The sequence below is a fragment of the Castor canadensis genome, chromosome 3, assembly GCF_047511655.1.
Source record: "Castor canadensis chromosome 3, mCasCan1.hap1v2, whole genome shotgun sequence".
NCBI classification, from domain to species: Eukaryota; Metazoa; Chordata; class Mammalia; order Rodentia; family Castoridae; genus Castor; species Castor canadensis.
This window is the reverse complement of record NC_133388.1, coordinates 55,299,165-55,319,860: the sequence shown is the minus strand read 5'-3', so window position 1 is coordinate 55,319,860 and position 20,696 is coordinate 55,299,165. Positions and strand designations below refer to the sequence as shown.

The 20,696-nt window shown below is 41.1% G+C and overlaps 2 protein-coding genes across 4 annotated transcripts in view; one reads left to right on the top strand and one right to left on the bottom strand.

Annotated features, from left to right (window-relative positions):
* Nucleotides 1–6,102, bottom strand: part of Pole2 (DNA polymerase epsilon 2, accessory subunit) — a 39,101-nt gene extending 32,999 nt beyond the window's left edge. The window contains exon 1 of the mRNA XM_074068027.1: nucleotides 5,965–6,102. Within this exon, the coding sequence (XP_073924128.1) occupies nucleotides 5,965–5,975 (11 nt within the window). The 5' untranslated portion in view covers nucleotides 5,976–6,102. The remainder of the gene's footprint in view (nucleotides 1–5,964) is intronic.
* A 4,896-nt stretch (nucleotides 6,103–10,998) lies between these two features.
* The window catches only part of Klhdc1 (kelch domain containing 1), a 54,379-nt gene continuing 44,681 nt past the window's right edge, over nucleotides 10,999–20,696 (top strand). For 2 of the 3 annotated variants that reach the window (XM_074068035.1, XM_074068036.1), the window contains exon 1: nucleotides 10,999–11,205. In XM_074068035.1, coding sequence (XP_073924136.1) covers nucleotides 11,110–11,205 — 96 coding nt within the window. In that variant the 5' untranslated portion in view covers nucleotides 10,999–11,109. The remainder of the gene's footprint in view (nucleotides 11,206–20,696) is intronic. The other variant, XM_074068034.1, reaches the window with a different exon arrangement.

Here is a 20,696-nt window from a genome sequence, read left to right as displayed (position 1 = left end):
CATTATGGAAAGCAGTATGGCAATTCCTTAAAAAACTAGAAATAGAACTGCCATATGATCCAGTGATAGCACTCCTGGGTATATTCCAGAAGGAATACAAATCAGGATAGAGACACTTGCACATCAATGTTTATTGCAGCACAATAGCCAAGCTATGGAAATAGCCCAGATGCCCTACAACTGAGGAATGGATTTTAAAAATGTGGTATATGTACACAATGGCACTTTATTCAGTCATAAGGAAGAATGAAAGAATGAAATGATGTCCCTTTCAGGTAAATGAATGGTAAAAAAAAAATGTTAAGTAATACAGGTTCTGAAAAACAAAGACCACATGTTTTCTCTCATATGTGGAAGATAGTTCCAAAAGATAAATGTATACACAAAAACAAACACGATCACATACACATTTATATGTAGAACATATTTGTAACGGTGCAACTTCCCTAGGAACTTGGGAGGAGGGAAAGGAAAAGAGAAGGATGAGCATCAACAGTATCAAATGCATTACATCTGTGCAGGTAGATGTGCAGGTAGGATATGTACTGAAAGCTATTGAATCATAGGGGATTGGAGGGAAAAGGTGAGGGAGAGTAATGGGTTGAACTGGCCCAAGCACAGTACATTCACAACTGGGATACATTGAGAAATCCCTTTGAACACTGACTTTGAAATTAAAAATGAAAGACAGGACCATAAAACAGATACTGTGGGGGGAATACTTGTAGTATGGGGAGGGTGAAGGGAGGAGATGAAGGTGAGAGAATATGGTTGATAGGTTTCATATACATAAAAGAAATAGAACCATGAAACCTTTGGGAGGGGGTTGAGGGAGATGGTGGGGGCAATCTAAACAATGTACAATGTAAAGGCTATCAGAAACTGTTGATAAGAAAACCCAGAAAAAGATCAAAGCTGGGAAAAGAACCAAAGACAAATAAAGCCCTTCTCCTTATCTGGGGCCCCTGCATCCAGCTATCTCATTACAAACTGTGGAAGGCCTTTGTCCACAGCTGTGCTGACATGCTGTAGTGTAACCTTGAACAGCTAACTGCCAAGTCTGCTTCTGCATTCCCAATTGCTTGCTGCTGCTTTTCTCAGTATAAAAACCTCAACCACCCTGAGCTCAGGGCCGGCGCCATTTTGGAGATATCCAGGTGCTGGCCTGCTAATGTAATAAACCTTCCTTTCCTCCAACCACCTGGGTGTGAGTCTTATTCTCGCTGGTCAGTCATACTTTCTGTACCTTTCTTGCAACATTTCGGAGGCCCCAGCCCACCATGCCCCATTGGACAGTGGGCCACTGCTCCCTGGTCCTGTAGCCTATGGAGGTTCCTGGAACCAGGAAGTGTGCATCCCTGATGTGATTCCAGGGTCTCCTTCCGGACGACTGAAGGAGGCTGCAGAGCTAAGGACCAGGCCCTCGGACTGGTGGAGTGAAACAGAGACCTGCAACAGACGTCTGGACTAGGTAGGAACCCCTGGGGTAATCAGTATAGGAGCCGTGTGGACCGATCCCCACAGGGGACCGGCTGAGCCCTGATGTGATTCCAGGGTGATGTGTCTCCTTACTCTGAGACTCATGTGATTCCAGTCAGCTGGGGCCAATGTGATTTTGGCCAACTGGGTTTAAGGCTAGCCAGGATTTTAGGGGAAATAAATAGGGACTGATTGTTTTAAACTCTGAATGAATGGTGTGTGAATAAGCGGCTTGACTCACTTGCATTTCAAGCTCAAATCTGTAGCTCCACGGCTGGGCACCTCTGAGGTCCCCTGAAGGCTATGGAGTCTGAATGGGCTCACCTGCAATTTCACGGTGATTGACATATGGTCTATGGTGGGATTGGACTAGCGTCCAATCATAAGTCACCCTGTTGGGCTGAACCTACTCTAGCTAAGTCACACACGGCTCCATTGTCTGGAGTTGCAGCCAGGTGAGCATCTGTGTGGCCCCTCGCTGAGGGACACCCCTCCCTTGTCTGTCTTGAGACACTGGCCACTGTCAGGTACATATAAAATGGGCTCCTCTGGGTCAAAGTGCCCAACGGTGCTCCAGACTATGCTTGCTAACTTTAGGAAATGCTTTTTTGGTAACTATGGGGTTAAAACAAACCAGCCAAACTTTGGAGATTCTGTAAATTAAAATGGCCTGCCTATGATTCAGGATGGCCAGCAGAGGGCACTATAGACTTGGCTATTATCCCCCACATCAGCAACAAAGTCGTAGGGGACCCAGGCCATCCAGACCAATTTCCTTACATGACACTGGTATATCCTGGCCACTCACCTCCTGACTGTCTCCATTTTCATGCCCCCCAGAGGCATACAGCCATTTTGGTTAATGGCAAAGTAAAAGAAAAGAAATTTAAGGTCCACTACACCTCAGAATCTGAGTCATCGGATCCACCATCATATGTCCTTCCAGTGTGCTCAGCCGCTCCAGCCTCCCCAAGATCTGAGTTTAATACAGGGGACCCCAATGGAAAGGAGAAAACATCGGGCCCGGGGGCCCCCAACCATGCCACCCAGCGGCTTCCTCATTATATCTCTCTTTGCCTCCAACGGCCCCAAAGAAAGAGAGCCATTGGGGAAGGTCACCAAATTCTAGGAGACTGATGAGTAAGAAAGGAGGGACCCCAGCAGCAGCCCTATGCCTCCTCCATCAGGCTCCCAGGCTGCCACTACCCCAGGCAGATGAGTCATACACGGCTGGACCCATGCAATATGTGTATCAGCCATTCACCACTGCTGACCTCCTGAACTGGTGACAGCACACCCCAGCATACTCAGAGGAGCCACAAGCTATGATAGAGTTCCTAGCCAACATCATGCACAGCCACCAGCCCAACTGGAATGATTGTCATCCGCTCATGTCCACTTTCTTCACTTCTGATGAGTACCAATGAGTATACCAGGCAGCCAGAGCTTGGCTAGTTACACAAGCACCACCACAGACTGCAAATCCACAGCGATGAACAGATGAGAAAATCCCAGACACCACACCAGACTGGGACCCCAACACTCCAGATGGGCTCCAATCCATCCAGCGCATGAGACAAATTATCCAGGAGGGAACCCGCCAAGGGGCAAGAGGGGGCCCCAACAGGAAAGGATGGAAAAACCCTCTTGGGAAAAACCATGTGTGTACTGTAAGGAAAAAGGACATTAAAAGAGATGAGTGCCCTAACAAGGGAAAAAAGGAAAAGGTGACAGTGGCTGCTGCCAAATCCAAGGAAGCCTATAACCTAGAGACAAACACAGCTTGGGAAATGAGTCTGACTGAGGCAGACCGGGCTCCCTTCTGATTGGCCCTCAAGAGCCCATAGTCAAGACTGATGTAGAGGGCTGCCAAATAGATTTCATTCTGGTCACTGGGGCGGCCATTTCCACCGTGACCACTCCAACCGGCCGGCTCACTAAGGACTCAATTACCATTATAGGAACACCAAGAATTACTGGTCCTGTGAGCCACAAGAATACACAGTTGGTGCACACTGGGTCAGACACAGATTTCTGTATGAATCAGAGGCTCCAGGCCTCCTTCTTGGAAGAGACTTGCTTTCTAAAATGGGCAGCATCACAGTATCTATGGACTTGGGACCACCTGGCATGAATATCTTGCTGGTGCTAACCTTAGAGGTCAGTCTTGAAAAAGGATGATGTAGGATTAGGTGTCCTGACCCAACCACTGGGGCCATGGAACTGACCGGTAGCCTACCTGTCCAAGAAGCTAGACCCTGTGGCCTCAGGTTGGCCTCCATGCCTCCAGGCATTGGCAGCAGCAGTCCTCTTAATGCAAAAAGCAGATAAACTGACCCTGGGACAAAACATCATGCTCCAGGTCCCCCACCAAGTAACTTCTCTGCTCAACGGCACCGCCAGTTGGTGGATGACTTGGGAATGAGTGGCCAGATATCAGGTTTTATTGGTGAAAACCCCCAGATAAGAGTCGAAGCGATGAGGACTCTCAATCCAGCCACATATGTACCAGGAGAGGAAGGGGAGCCCCTCCACTCCTGTAAAGAGGTTTTAGATAAAGTCTTCTCTTCTCGGCCCGACTTAGTGGACACTGCTATTCCCAATACTGACCTGGAGCTCTTCACTGATGGAAGCTGGAGCCCACAAAAAAGAAAAAAGGCCCATAAAACAGGGGCTAATCCTGAAAGGAAGGATACCAGAATACCTGATACCAGAAAAGGCAGCCGCAGGCCTGGTAAAGCTGACACATACCATCACTCATTTGGGCAAAACCTCCCTGAAAGGACTGTTACAAAAACATCTGGTCATTCCCAATCGGCAACTCTAACTCAGTTGGCCAGCAAGGCTTGCCTGCACTGTGCCCAACACAACCCAGGACAGGGGCGCAAGCCCCCCCTACTCATCCCAAAAAAAAAAAAAGGAGTCTACCCATTCCAACACGTGGAAATAGACTTCACTGAAATACAACCAAGCAAAATTTACCAGTACCTTCTGGTGGTGGTCTGCACTTTTACAGACTGGATGGGAGCATACCCCACCCACACAGAAAAGGCTACAGAGGTATCAAGAGCACTAGCCAAAAAAAATCATTCACCAGTTCGGGGTACCTAGCAGCATTGGGTCAGACAATGGGCCTGCTTTTGTCAGTCAGGTGATCAAAGAGATATCTCATCACCTCCAGAGACTTTAAAATATAAAATCCTGAGACCTTGTCAATCTGCCTGGAACACCTCCTTACTGCCATTTCAGAATCCAGACACTGATGATTACCGCCCAGTGCAGGATCTCCAGGCAGTCAATCAAACAGTAGTGACTCTGCACCTAATGGTTCCTAACCCATACACCTTGCTGGCCCTGATACCAGCAGAGACAACCTGCTTCTCGTGCTTAGACTTAAAAGATGCATTCTTCTGTGTCCAGTTGGCACCTGTGAGCCAACCCATCTTTGCTTTCCAATGGGAGGACCCCCAGTCAGGGGGACAACAACAGTTAACAACAGTTAACCTGGAACCGTCTCCCACAGGGAGACCCAACCCCTCAAAAAAAGAGAGAGAGAGAGAGAATAAGAAAAATATGTGTATATCTACTTGGTTTTCCATTTTGAAAGCTCTGGAAAGTTAAAAAAAAAAAAAGACACACTAAAAGAAATCGTATGTAAAGAGGTGCACAGTTGCCTGGGGGTGTGGCTCAAGCAGTAGATTGCTTGCTTTGTAAGCATGAAGCCCTGAGTTCAAACCCCAGTCACACTTAAATAAATTAATTAATTAATTAAAAAGGTACATGCACAGTTGAAAATGGAAGTGAAACTTTTTTTGGTGTTTATAATCAGGACCTTGCACTAGTCAGGCAGGTGCTCTACAACTTGAGTCATGCCCCCAGCCTCTCTGGGTGTTTAATGAAATATTTTCCAAAGACAAAAAAAAACAAAAATGCAAACAATCTGGTGTGGTGGCAACATCTATAATTCTGTCATTCAGAGGCCGAGACAGAAATATCACAAGTGTGATGCCAGCCCTGCTACATAGTGAGACCCTGTCTCAAAAGAAAAAACAAAAAACAACCACCAAAAAAAAAAACCTTTTCTGTTTTTTTCAAAAAGTGTCTTGGTGGGGAAAACAGGAAGGACAGATTCAAATTGTGCTAGCCACCCTCTCCCACAGTCTCCAGTGATTTTTGTTCTCTGGTGTCCATGTCTCATGCATTCTTCTCTCACACTGAAGAGGAGCAACCAGGATAATGTGGACAGGATAGGAAAACCTGAAGAGCCAAGTCATAAAAGACATGACTACTTCTGCTTTGCTCTCTCTCCTGGGTCACTTTCTTCCTCTTCCCTTCGATTTACTTGAACAACTTCCACTCATCCTTTAGTTCTTAGCAGAAATTTTACTTTCCGTCAGGAGCATTCCCTGGCTCCCCAAAATTTGAGCTAACTGTCCTCTTCTGTAGCCTCAAGGCACCCTCCACTTTTGCTATCTTCGTACTTACATTACAGTCATTGTCTGTTTGCTGGTCTACAGCCTCTACTAGACTTGGAGGTCCATTGCAAAACTACAAAACTGAGCTGAGCACCGTGGCATGTGTGTAGTCCCAGCTTCTCAGGAGGCTGATGCAGGGGGGATCACTTGAGCCCAGGGGTTCAGGGCCAGCCTGAAAAACATAAGCAAGATTATGCCTCTTAAGAAAAAAATACATTACTGGAGTCTCTACTTCCATTTCCTGCAAGGGGAGCAGGAAATGTTTCTCCCTTTTATCCCCATTTCTACCCACTTTTATCCTGTTTTACTAAATTCCTTTCCTAATAAACTTTACTATTACTTTTACTACAAAAAATACCATGCTAATATTACTTGTCACAATAAAGTGATGAAGTGAGATTTTTAATCTTTATATAAAATTGAGGTACAGTTTATTTAAATAAAATGCACAAATCTGAGGTATACAGTTCAGTGTGTTTTGATAAATGTAACTACCATCTCGATTAACATATGGAACATTTCCATCACTCCAGAATGTCTTTTGTACTCTTTTCCATCAATCCCCAGTTCCTATACCCCAGCAACCTTTTTTCTTTTTTTTTTTTGCCAAATACTTTTGTCTGTTTTGGATTGCATATAAATGAAATTGCATTGCACATCCTCTTTTGTGTCTGGTTTCTTTCACTAACATCATGAATTAGATTTATCCAGGTCATTTATACATGGTAGTGATAGACTTTGTTCCTTTTTGCTTTCAAGAAGTATATATTGTATGAATAGATACAATTTGTTTTTTGTTTTTTGGTGGTACTGGGGTTTGAATTCAGGGCCTCACACTTGCTAGGCAAGAACTCTACCACTTGAGCCACTCTGCCAGCCTACAATTTGTTTATACATTCACCTAATAATGAAAGTTTGGTGTCTTTTCACTTTTTGGTTATTACTCGTATAAGTCATTTTGTGGATATATATTTTAATTTCCTTGGGAAAATCCTAAGAAGTTAAAATATCTGGGTCATTTAGTACACACACACACACACACACACACACACACACACACACATTACTACCTTATAATATTTAAGTGTATATTTTAAGAATTTTTACTCAAATTTCCAATTAATGAGAGTGTTGTGGTTTGGATATGGAGTGTCCCCTGCAAAAGGATCATGAATTGAAGGCTTGGTCTCCTGCTGGTGGTGTTATTTTGGGAAGTTCTGGAAACTTCAGGAGATGAAGTATAGTTGCAGGAGAAAGTAGGTCATGGGGGAGGGTGTCCTTGGGAGCTGTATCTTGTCCCAGGCTCCTGTCTGTCTCTCTGCTGCCTGTCCACTGTGAAGTGAGCTGCTTTGTTCCACCACGGGCTCCTGCCATGATATTCTGCCTCGCCACAGGCCCAGAAACAGTGGAGCCAAGGACTGTGGACTGAAACTTCTGAAAATATGAGCTGAAATAAGTCCTTCCTTCCTTAAATTGTTTATGTCAAATATTTTGTTACAGCAACCAAAAGTCTGACTAATGCAGAGTTTTAGTTGTTCTGTATCCTTAGTCATATTTGGTGTTGTCAGTCTTTTTCATCATCCTAGTGAAAATAAACTAGTACCTTCTGGTGGCTTTGTCAGTGGCTTTTTACTGGGCAAATCCAATGGTAACTCCTCAATCCTCATCTTACTTAATCTCTCTAAGGTCTCTGACTATATTGACCATTGTTAAAACAGTCTTGTGACTTGGATAAAAAGTGTCACCCAAAAGGCTCATGTGTTGATGGCTTGATCCCCAGTTGGTGACAATATCGAGATGTGATTGGATCATGAGGGCACTAACTTTATTGGCAGTTCATAGCTGAGTGGGACATTTGGAGGTGGGGCCTACCTGGAGAAAGTAGGGGACTGGGTGAGTGCCTTTGAAGACTATATCTTGTTCCTGACCCCTTCCTGTCTGTCTGTCTCTGCTTCCTGACTATCACAAGGTGAGCAGCTTTGTTCTGCCGTGGCCTCCTGCCATCATGATATTCTGTCTCATACAGGCATAGACATAACAACAGAGACAGCTGATCACAGACTGAAACCTCTGAAATTGTGAGCCCATAAAAGTCTTTCCTTCCTTAAGTCATTTTCTCAGGTGTTTTGTCACAGTGATGAAAAGTCTAACTAACACAAGTGTCTTTCCTTGCATCCATGGTACTATACTCTCTAAGTTGTTATTGCTATAGTTGATTCTTCTCATCTTCCTTTCTTTCTTCTTCCACTGAAGTATTTGTATTCCCAAGCCTCCATAGTCATCTCTGTCCATATACACTTTGTGAAATCTCATTCATGGCCGGGGCATGGACAAACTTAACTGTACAATGATGATTCCAACACCACCTCCAAGCTAAACCTCATACCTCGCTAGCTCCTGGACATCTCCACATATCCATTCCTAAACTAAAGACAGCATTTTTTTAATGCTAAGAAGAGCACTGCTCTCTGTCAAGGCCTGAGTTGAACACTTGAAGACAACTTGACTTCATCTACTCTTTTGCTCCACATGACACATCTGATGAAAGCAATAGACATTCTCTTTGAAAGCAAGATAATACCTATGGATTCGCTCTCTCTTTCAAAAAAAGAAAAAGATACATTTATTTATAGGTTCTGAAGCTTTTGTGGAATTCAGAGTCCTTACATCTCAGGATAAGAGCAGCTGTTCTATGTCTTCTTGATGCCGCCTTGGGTCTGCTTAACATTCTGAGATCCATCTTCAATCTGTAGAGTTACAACCTTTGGTTCAGAATGTTTTTTTTCCTCAGAATATATTTAGCCCAGGAGAGTTAGTAATGGGCAGGCACTGTGTTTATCACTGAATATGAAACACATTATCTGTTCTCATACTGGTTAAAGTGCATCAGGGCAAATAACTAATATGACTACAAGTACCACCTGTGTGTTACAAAGTTTATGGTGTTTATCAGCGTGTTTAACAAGTGGGCCTAACCCAGAGAGTGAAGACCTCTAGAGAAATGATGTTTAAATTGACAGATAAGGAATGAATAGGATCTCTTTGTACAATTAATGTATGCTAATAAAAATGCAAATAAAATGAATCAGAATTATCTAAGTGAATCGAGTCTGATATGTGTAATAAATAAAAGGAAAGAAAGGGTTGGGAGTATAGCTCTAGTGTTAGAGCACTTACCTAGCAAGTGGGAGGCCCTGGGTTTAATTCCCAATATGAAAAAAAAAAAAAAGGAAGAAAAATTTATTTATTTTACAGTACTGGGGCTTGAACTCAGGGCCTTCATCTTGAGCCACTCCACCAGCCCTATTTTTGTGAAAGGTTTTTTAAGATAGGGTCTTCCGAACTATTTGCCTAGTCTGGCTTCAAACCATGATCCTCCTGATCTTTGCCTCCTGAGTAGCTAGGATTATGGGTGTGAACCACCAATGCCCGGCTATTTTTAAAATGATATTTGGACTTCTCTTTCCAGCAATCTGATGAACTAGATATCCTAAACAATCCTGGTTATTAACCTAATTTTTTTTTTTTTTTTATAATCACTTGTTCTGGTTTGTGTCAAGAGATTTTGCGGACATGTCTTTGGGTTTTTGGGTTTTTTTTGGTGGTGGTGGTACCGGGGTTTGAACTCAGGGCCTCACGCTTGGTAGGCAGGCACTCTATCACTTGAGCCACATCTCCAGTACCTAATCTAAATTTTTAATCAAATATAAAGCCAATGTTAAAAATGTATCAGTAGGCTAGCAAAAATATAAAAAGTCCCAGAATAAAAGAAAAGGACAAATATTTAATTGAAAAAGGGAAATCTGAAGGTAAGAAAATATAAAACTTGACTTTCCCTTGATATGTTATACCCAAACACTGAAACTGTACTCGTTTATTTTATACCACCTCGAGGAATACAGATGACAGGAGATAAGTCTAAGGGTTACTCAAGGCATGAAATCTAATAGGAAATCCCTTGCACAGACCTGAAAATCCAAACAGTTTCACTGAGATAGTACTTCTAATGTATCATTTAGCAAAGTCCCACAAATTTAAGGATGTACTTTGTTGGCGAGGTTATGAGAAATGGTCACCGTCATACATTGCTAGTGATGATAAAAACTTCTTCGGATTCCAATTCTAGAACTCTATCCCAAAGACATTTGTAGAACTACAAAATAACTTATGCATAATATTATTCATCACAGCATTATTTGGGATAATTAAAAACTGGAAATAACCGATACGTCTATCAATCAGGAGTAGATTGAATAAATCGGCACATCCACTCAATGGAGTACTGTGAAGCTGTCAATAGGACTGGGGAAGCTCGCTACTCACTGATGTAGAATGAGACATTGTTAACTAGGAAGCAGGGCATGGTGGCCCTTGCGCCTGTGATCCAGCTACGTATGTTGGGAGGATTACAGAGGATGGCCAGGTAAAAAGCAAAACCCTATCCGAAAAATAACTAAAGCAAAAAAGGCTGGGGGGCATGGCTCAAGCACTAGAGCAGCTGCCTAGCAAGCTCCAGGCCCTGAGTTCAAATGCCAGTACCAACGAAAGAAAAAAGGAAAAGAAAGAAGTGGAGCAGCCACAGTGGTGCACGTCTATAAACCCAGCCCTAGGGAGGCTCAGGCAAGAGGATCACGAGTTGGAGGCCAGCCCGGGACACACACACACACACACACACACACAAAGCGGGATGTATGCACAAGTCAGAAATCACACCGAGGAAACCACAATCAACCCAGAATGTGGGACATCTATAGGAAAACTAAACCCACTTTGCAAATCGGTGCCATCTGAGAGCAGGGCGGGAAACCTTTCCAGATCAACAAAGGCATCTAGCCATTCTGGGAGAAAGTCGCGAAGCCTGATTGCGGACGGTGCCCACCGGGGTCCTCGCGCACAGCACGCGTCCTCAGCGGCCGAGGCCTGGCGGCTGCGGGTCCCGCGCGTCCCTCGCCGGCGTGCGCCGGGCTGGGCCCAGCCTCGCGCGCGCGCCGGGGCGGCCGGCGCAGACGCACTGCCTCCGCCTTCCGCCAATCTCGGCCCTCGCCGCGTTCCGTTCGTGCGTGCAGGAGTCGGGGCTGCGGAGAGGCAGCGGCGGGCCGGGGCCGTGGCGCGCCGAGCCGAGCCGAGCCGAGCCGAGCCGAGCCGAGCCGTGCGGATGGCGGACCCGCAGCTGTTCTGCGTGGCCGAGGAGCGCAGCGGCCACTGCGCCGTGGTGGACGGAAACTTCCTCTACGTGTGGGGGGGCTACGTGGTAAGGGGAAGAGGCGGGGCCGCGATGGGGACTCGGGCCGAGGGGACACCAGCGCCCGCCCACGCCCGCTCTCGCCCCCGTCCCCAGTGGGGCGCGTCCGGGCCTGGGCCAGCGCGCCCGGCGTCCCGCGCCCCCCTCCGCCGCCGCCCTCGCAGCCGCGCCAGGCTCCATTGTCGCCGTCCCGCCGAGGCCCCAGCTCCTAAAGCCTTCCAACCCATTTCACGGCACTCCTGCCCGCCGCCCCCACCCGGGGGTCCAGTAACCTCCCAGGTGTGCGAGACAGTCACCGCGCCATTGGTTATCCTTAGATACTGAGGTCAACCTAAAAGGACCCGAGGACAGGTCGCCGTGCTGTGTTACTTTGTATCTATTTCCTTATTGCCACGGCGTCACGCGAAATAAAACACCGAAATCACTGAAGCAGTCAAGTGTTTCTTAGCTATTTTTAGAGGCGTTACTTTCCTAATGGGTATAGACTCGTATATTAGCGACAATGTGCCAGAGAGTATTGTGGTTGAAAATTCCTATTACCAAGGAGGTTGAAATGTGTGTTTGTTTTGTTTCTATGATCATTGGATTAGAGCAATAACTGTAAAACTGGAAAACAATTCAGGAATATATGCCAACCCTCTTAGTTTACAGATTAAAAAACAAAACAAAAAGTCACCTGGAAGCGCTCCTGAAAATAGAACCTGCGTCTTCTGACTGTCTCAGTACTATGACATGACAGACCTGTAACGTGACTGATTCACACTGAAATAAAGTACATGCTATGAATGCCAAGAATTCTCAGAGCCAAGTGGGTTTTTGTTGTTTTGTGTGCTTATTTTTAATTTAGTGCAGTATAGTATCAGAAAGATTAGAACTAACCTTTGAGTGCCTACTATATCTGGCATGTGCTAGGGAGCGCCCTCATCTCCCTAATCTTAATCCATAATACAACCCCAAAGTACTAAATCTCCATTTTATAAATAAGAATGAGAGTAAACGACTTTACTGGCTATTTGATATCAAGGACAGCAGATTACAACCTATGTATGAGATATCCAAAGGCTGTATTTTATGATAAGCTAATTGTGCCTTAATGTTTAATATTTCCACCATTTGTTCTTTATAACAAAATAGTGTAACTGTAATGATGGTTGTACACACAAGAAATATTTTTAACTTTTTTTTAGCTCTGTCACTTGAAGATGTACAGATACCAGACTTCATCCGGGATATATATATATGTATATATATATATATATATATATATATATATATATATATATATATATATATATATATATAATTTTATTTTATTTTTGAGTCAGGGTCTGGCTTTGTGTCCCAGCAGACCTTAAACTCTCCATCCTTCTGTTCCTGCCTCCCCAGTGTTGGGATCAGAGGAATGCACCACCATGCCTGGTCTTGATATTGTAAAAGTTAAGTGAAACAATTATCTTAAAATAATAATCTTGTAATATATCTGTATAGATTCACTTCAAACCCATAAGTGAAATACTTCATATCAGTGTAGAATTGTTTAGGGCCTATAAATGTCTGAGTGTTTTACATCTTGTTTTAATCTTGAAAACTGTGTAATTGATGAGGCTCCAGACTTCAGGTGGCAGTTAGTACTTGAAATACTATTGAGGGCAGAGGTACTGTAAGAACTACCCTGGAAAATACAACACAGATTTAGATTCCGTGTCTACTACTTTTTAAATTCCTGGAATCTTCAGCAGTTAAACAATGTCTAAGACATAAGTGGAAGGAAAAGGAGAGTAGGAAGAAAAAGGAAGACATGGCATATGAAGAGAAACAGTAGAACCCTTCCAACAACTGTTCTAGAAGTGCCTCCTGAGCAGAAGATAGCTAAAAGACCCTGGAATCTGGAAGTATTCCAGTTGTCAGTAATTAAGAATATCGACAAGACGATTCTACATGATATGTCCCAAGCAGAGTTTTCCTCATTCACACAATATATATTAAAATTGACAAACACATCCTAACTCACATCTGTCTAAAGTACTTGCTCTATTGTTGAATATGTTTTTTTAAAAAAACAATGTATTTGCACCATTGGTGGCTCACCCCTACTTGAGAGGATGAGATCCAGGGGATTGAGGTTCCAGGCCAGCCCAGGCAAATAGTTCTCCAGACCCCATCTCCACAATAACCAAAATGGACTGGAGGAATGGCTCAAGTGGTAGAGCAGCTGCTTTGTAAGCATGACACCCTGAGTTCAAACCCCAGTCCCACCAAGAAAAGTACACGAAAACATCTCTAGAGGTAAGAGCAATCAATGCCAAAGAAAAACAAATTCTAATTGGTGCCAAAATACTCTTTTGCTCTTAGATCTGTATCTTTTCCACATTACCGAAACTCATACAAACTGTAAGTGCTGCTCGTAGGAATGTGAACTATTGTGAGAGTTTGCCCCAGTTTTGGAGGAAACATCAGTATCTGTATGTTTGTAGATGGTATGCATTCCTCTTACCACCTTAATCACTCAAATGGGTTCTGTTTTTCAAACACAATAGATATTAATACATTTTGGTTTTTTGTGGTACTGGGAATTGAACTCAGGGCCTCATGCTTGGCTCTCCCACTTGAGCCATGCCTCCAATCTTGCTCTGAACTTTTCCTTATAGAAAATAACTACATAAATATAACATTTCTATTAGGAATTTGGATCAATTTAGAAAATGTTTGAAATGAAGGTAGGAGGGTTGCAGTGCCAAATTATTAAGGCATATCACAATTCTACAGCAATTAAACCAGTGGTCCTGATGCAATAGAGTTAGAACCATACAATGGGAAAGAAATGCACAAAAAGCCAAGCATAGAAGACTAGTTTGTTTTTAAACTAGCATTTCAAATCTGGAAAAACAGTCATGCAATGAATGGATGGCTGGAGGAAAATGATATTAAGAGCCTTAGAATTGACAAGTTAAATACAGAAAAATTAATATGGGAAAGGAATATATGACTATTATAAAACGTTGAGTTGGAGAAAGAAAATCTAAGTTGGGGAAATTATGAAGAAAAAATTGGAAGATCAAATTATAAAAAAATTAAAATTATAACTAGAGGCATGGCTCAAGTGGTAGAGCATATGCCTAGCAAGTACAAGACCCTGAGATCAAACCCTGTACCACCAAAAACTGTTTTTATCAAGCACTACAAAATGATATGACAAATGAGAAAATATTTGTGACATGTATGGTAGACATTCTTCTTTACAAAAGGAGCAGAAAGAAACCTAGCTAAAAATAGCAATGAGGGTTTTTTTTTTCTCCAGTTCACCAGGATTAAAAAGATTTGGGGAAAAGCTTGGGGAAATGAATTATTAATATTCTGTTAATAGGAATACACATTTATGTAACCTTTTTGAGGAGAAGTTTAGTAGTGTTTAAAAGCCTTAAATATATATCTCTTTAACCTAATAGTTCTACTTTATTCCTATGTGGTCACAAAGGCCATCTATGACATGTGGAAGACATTATTCTTTTTTAAATGCCCAGAATCCAAACCTCCTTTTTCTATTTGTGATACTCCCCCACTGAGTGGTTTGTCTCAGTATTTATTTTCTTGTCTATCTTCTACCAACCCCCATAGAATGTGAGTTCTGCAAAGATAGGTTGCTCCTTTCTGTGTTTAGAACTGTAAAGCTCATAGAAGGTACCCAATAAAAAGAACTTGCATGCAAATACCTTTCTAGCCTCATTTGCAGCTGCATTGTTGGCACGTGAGTTGGACCCTGTTGGTTAGATTAATTTTGATTCAAGAATAAAGATGTAAAAATCTGGGACCTGTAAAAATCTTTACCCTGGCAATGATTCTGTAGCTCAAGTTCCCTGGCATAAAGGCAGGCAATGCTTCAAGCTGCAGTGTGGTGCTCAGCAGAGGTAGCAGACCTGTTACGTGGTGTGTTTTCAGTCCTTGCTCTTTATGCAGGTAGGATGCTCGTTCTCCAGGCTCCTTGATGATTCTGTGAGCTACTTAATAATTCATTTCTTAAAGCTGCATTGCCTTAATTTTAAAACTTGAAGTATGTGCACAAAAGAATGAATAAAATAAGTATCATTTAGAGATAAACATGTTTACCTTCCAGGTTAAAAAAATAGACTGCCACCAGTCCTTTAATGTTTTTTTTTTTTTTTTTGGTGGTGGTACTGGGGTTTGACTTGGGGCTTTGCTTTTGAGCAGAGGTGCCCTACCACTTGAGCCATACCTCCAGTCTACCACCAGTACTGTAGAAAGTTTCCTACCTATCCTTCACCAATTACACTGTGCTCCCTCTACCCCCAATCCCACAGGTTATCACGATCTTGAGTTTCTTTTTAATAACTCTTTGCTTTATAATTTTATCACATGTGTACCTCTAAACAAGACATTGTTTGATTTTGGAATTATAGCATTTTTCCTTCATGACTTAATTCCTCTCATTTTTAGATTTACACATTGCTTAATCAGCTGCAGTACACTTGTGTGGAGTACCTGTTGTTACATGGTGTCCATTCTGATTCGTTAGTGCCTGTGCTAAATGCTTTGTTAAATACTTGGAAATCATCCTTAGATACATTCATTTGATATGTATCCTGTGTAAATTTTCTGTGACTTATTTATCCATTCTACTATTAGTGACTATTTGGTCCTTTTTTGCTATACCAAGGAATGGTATGTAATTTATTTGGAGATTTCAGACTATTGTCAGAATATTTGTATCAAATTACATCCTCACCCGTCTCTCTATATTCTTCACAACATTTGCTGCCATCTGCCCTTGAATTTTTTGCCAATGCAATGAAGGTGCATGATATTTCATTGTGGTTTTCATTTGTCATCTCCCAGATTACTGATGGGTGTCTTTTTATAACTTAGAGGATTATTCGTAATCCTCAAAGATATGTAATGTTGATACATATCTTTTGCTTATCTTCTATTGAGTTATTTGTATTTTTAACTGATTTGTATGAATTCTTTACATATATATTTGTATGAATTGGATATGTCTTCAGTTTGGAGTTTGTCTTTGCACTTTCTTGATAATTCTTTTTTTTGTGATACTGAGGATCAAACCTAGCACCTCATGCATGCTAAGTTAACACCTAACCTCTGAGCTACAACCTCAGCCTCTTGTTAATCCTTTTTTTGATCAGAAGTTATTAATTTTAGTGTAATTTCAATCTTTTCCTTAGTGCTTTGTATTTTTTCAACATTGTTATGAGATCTTTTCCTATGTAGAAGTTATACAGTGTCCAGTATTGTCTTCTAAATGTTTTTTAGTTTTTCCTTCCATATTTAAATCTTTTTTTTTTTTTGCTTGGTTGTTTGGTTTAAAGCAGGGATCCAGTTTCATTATATTTTCTATATGGATAATGACTTGCCTTTGTGTCATGTTAAATAGTTCCCTCTTTCTCTACTAACCTGCAAAGCCAATCCGTCATACATCAGGTTTTCGTGGATGCATGATCTGTTTCTAGATTGTTTATTCTGTTCAATTTATGCTTATGACACAATCACACTATCTAAATTACAATAGTTTTATTAGGAGTATAACTGTTAGTGAAATCCTCATCCTCACTCTGCCTTGTTCTTATTCTTCAGGAATATTTTGGTTATTTTGGCCTTTTGTTCTTTTGTATAGTTTTTAAACTTTTTTTTTTTTTTTTGGTGGTACTAGGGTTTGAACTCAGTGTCTTGAGCTTGGGAAGGTGTTCTACCACTTGAGCTGACCTCCTGCCCTATCATAAATAAAATGTAAAATTTGCCATTTTAGCGATATTTAAGTGCATTATATTCACAGTGTTACACAGCCATCACCACTACCTAATTCCCAATGCAATAAAAACTGTGTAGTTCTTACTGCTGCAGTAAGAAACTATGTATCTGTCATGCACTGTTTCCCTGTTCCCCTCCCTCAGCCCCTACTAACCTCTATCTACTTTCTATCTCTATGAATTTCCTCTTTCTAGATATTTCATATGAGTGAAATCACACAATATTTGTCCTTTTGCACCTGACTTATTTAACTTAGCCTAATGCTTTCAAGGTTCATCCATGTTGTGGTATGTATCAGAATGTCATTGTTTTTGTGGCTGAATAATATTACATTGTATGTATATGCTACATTTCATTTAATTTGTTGCTAGACACTGGTCATTTCTATGTTTTTTTCTGTTGTAAGTAATGATGCTTTGCATACTGGTATAGGAGTATCTGATTTCCTATTTTTACTCCTTTGGGTATCTAGTGATTATCTATTGACTAGAATTACTGAGTTATATGTTTATTCTACTTATATTTTCAAGGAAAAAACAAATTGTTTTCCACAACACTGTAAAATTAATATTTTTTTTGGTGGTATTAGAATTTGAATTCAGGGCCTCACGCTTGCCAAGCAGGCACTCTGCCACATGAGCCACTCTGCCAACCCTTTTTTGTGTTGTGTATTTTTGATATAGGGTCTCTCAAACTATTTGCTTAGGCTGTCTTTGAACCTCCATCCTCCTGATCTCTGCCTCCTGAGTAACTAACATTACAGGCATGAGTCTGGTTTATTAGCTCAAAATTTTAAATCATATTGTCAAATTCTACAAAGTACCCTATTTGGTTGTTTATTATATTTAGGTTTTAGATCATTTGGAAGTGATTAACATGTTATGGAATCAAATCTTCTAATCCAACTTTATAGTATATCTTTCCACTTAACTCAGGACTTTTTGATGTCATTCAATAAAATTTGATAGTGTGTTCACAGGAACCATGTATATCATTTCTTAAATTTATTCTTAGCTTGTTTATATTGTTTTATTTCTAAATTTCCTAATTATTGCTGATATTTTGAAAATCAGTTGATTTTGAACTATTTTTTATTTTTAAGTAAGAGTCTTGATATGTAGCCCAGGCTGACCTCAAGTGGAGATCTGCCTGCCTCAGCCATCTGAGTAGCTGGGATTATATCCTACCTGGCTTGAATATTTTTATCCTGACAGGTTTTTTCCACTTCCCTTTTCATGGTTCATGTGTTACTTTTCTCTTTATATTCTATTAGATAATCGTATAATTTGCAAATGACCACAGTTTTATTTATCCCTTTCTAATCTTTATTCCTTTTTATTTCCTTTTAAGGTTTTTTGGTGCTTGAGACAGGGTCTCTCTTGGAAGCCCAGGCTTGCATTGAACTCACTCATTGGAGTCTGAATTCATGGCTTTAAGCTTGCTAGGCAGACACTCTATCACTTGAGTCAAGTCCCCAGCCCGTGACTTCCTTTTTTTCTTGTCAGAGGTTTATCAGACTTCTGAAAAAATCTGCCTTTGGTTTACTCGATCCTCTCTATTGTGGTTTTTCTATGTTATTAATATCTTCCTTTTATTTTCTCCTACACTCTGTGGGTTTATTATGCTATTATTTCTTGAACTTCTGAAGTTGAATGCTCAACTCATTCTTTTTTAAAACTTTTTTGACAGTACTGGGGGTTGAGCTCAGGGCCTTGCACTTGCTAGGCAGATGCTCTATCACTTGATTCCCTCTGCCAGCCCTCTTTTTGAAACTTTTAATATATTAATATAAGTATTTAAGGCTATAAATTTTTTCTAAGTACCTTTTTACCTGCATCCCTCAAGTTTTCATAGGCAATTTTTTGTCATTTTATAGCTCCAGATATTTTTTTACCTTCTGTTATTTCTTATTTGATGCATAAGTTGTTTAGGGTAACATTCCAAGTTTCTAAACACACAATATTCCTATAATTAGTTTTGTTTATTTCTAACTTAATTATGTTACAGTAAGAAATTGTCATCTATAGCTATCTGGTATCAGTCCTTTGTTTAGGCTTTCTAGCATGTGGTCTGTTTTCACAAATAAGGCATTTGTTCTTATAGAGAATTCTTGGGCTGGAAGCTTGGCTCAAGTGTTAAGCACACATACCTGAGTTCAAATCCCATGTAAATGTTCTAATTACTGGATGAAGTGTTTTATGTATTCTTCTATCAGCTTTGTTAGTTGTATGGTTTGAATCTCCTTTATTATTTTGACTCCTATTCTGTCGGTCACTCTAATCTCCCACTCTGACTACTGATTTGTTAGTTTCTCCCTGTGCTCCTACCAGATTTTGCTTTACATGCATTTTGGGGCCACATTTCTGGGAACATATGAATTTAGAATGATTATATCTTTATGGTTAATTAAACCTTATATTACTTTCTAATGCTCCCTTTTCTATTTCTCCTCCTCCTCCTCCTTTAGCTTTCTCATTTTGAGGACTGTTTGAGGAGTTTTTGTTCTCTTTCCATTTTTTTCTCTTTTTTGTAGAACTGTATGACTTATTTTTAGTTTTTTGATGGCTACTCTGTTTATTTCAACATGATTACAAATTGAAAGTTAAAAAAATTTTCCTTCCTATACAATAAAGTTCAAGTACCTTAAAAAATTTTAAGTCTAATCATTACCTTTAAGTACTATCCTATCCTGCACTCCTGTCATTATTAGGTATCTAACAAAGTTTATCCCTTTTGTAATGTTTAAATGTATTTAAATGTTTTCCAGTATCTTGCCATACCATTTCTTCTTGCGTCTTAGATATTTTATTTGGAATTCTTTTTCCTTTTCCTAAAGTAGTGTGTCCATTAAAATTTCCTTTAGTGGCCATGTGGCTTACGCCTGTAATCCTAGCTATTCAGGAGGCAGACATTGGAAGGATTGTCATTCAGGTCCAGTCCTGGCCAGAAGTTTGCAAGACCCCATCTCAACCAATAGCTGAGCAGGATGGTGTGTACCCATCCTCCTGACTAGGCAGGAAGCTTAAATAGCCAGGTCCCAGGTTTAAGCAGGCCTAGGCATAAATGTGAGATCCTATTGAAAAGATAACTAAGGCAAAAAGGGCTGGGTGCATGGCTCAAGTAATAAAGTGCCTATCTAGCAAGTGCAAGGTCCTGAGTAGAAACCCCAGTACCACACACACACACACACACACACACACACACACACACACACACACACAAATCCTGAAGTGAAGGTCTCTTATTGACCAACTGCCTTAGGTTCTGTCTGAAATTTTCTTCATTTCACCTCAGTTCTTATAATATGCTTTCTGTACTCATGAAGCTTAACATTTAATGATAGTGGTGTTGGTGGGTGGTTGTGACAAAGAGAAAGAACTTCAAACAGAAGTACAAGACTGCATGAGACCATTTAATAAGGGCCTTGATCCCTTAACCTATTCTGGGAGATCAGAGAAGTAACATTTACACTGATTCCCAAAAAATGAGTAGTTAGGAAAATTCTGAAAGAGCATTATGTTTTTCTTTGGGGGGACAGAGGGGAGAGTGGGAGAAGAAGAAGAATGGGGGAACCTGGTAGTTAAGGTAGTTTTTTTTTTTGGCAGTATTGGGGTTTGAACTCAAGGCCTTCATCTTGAGCCACTCCACCATCCCTATTTTTGTGATGGGTTTTTTCAAGATAGGGTCTGGCAAACTTATTTGCCCAGATTGGCTTTGAA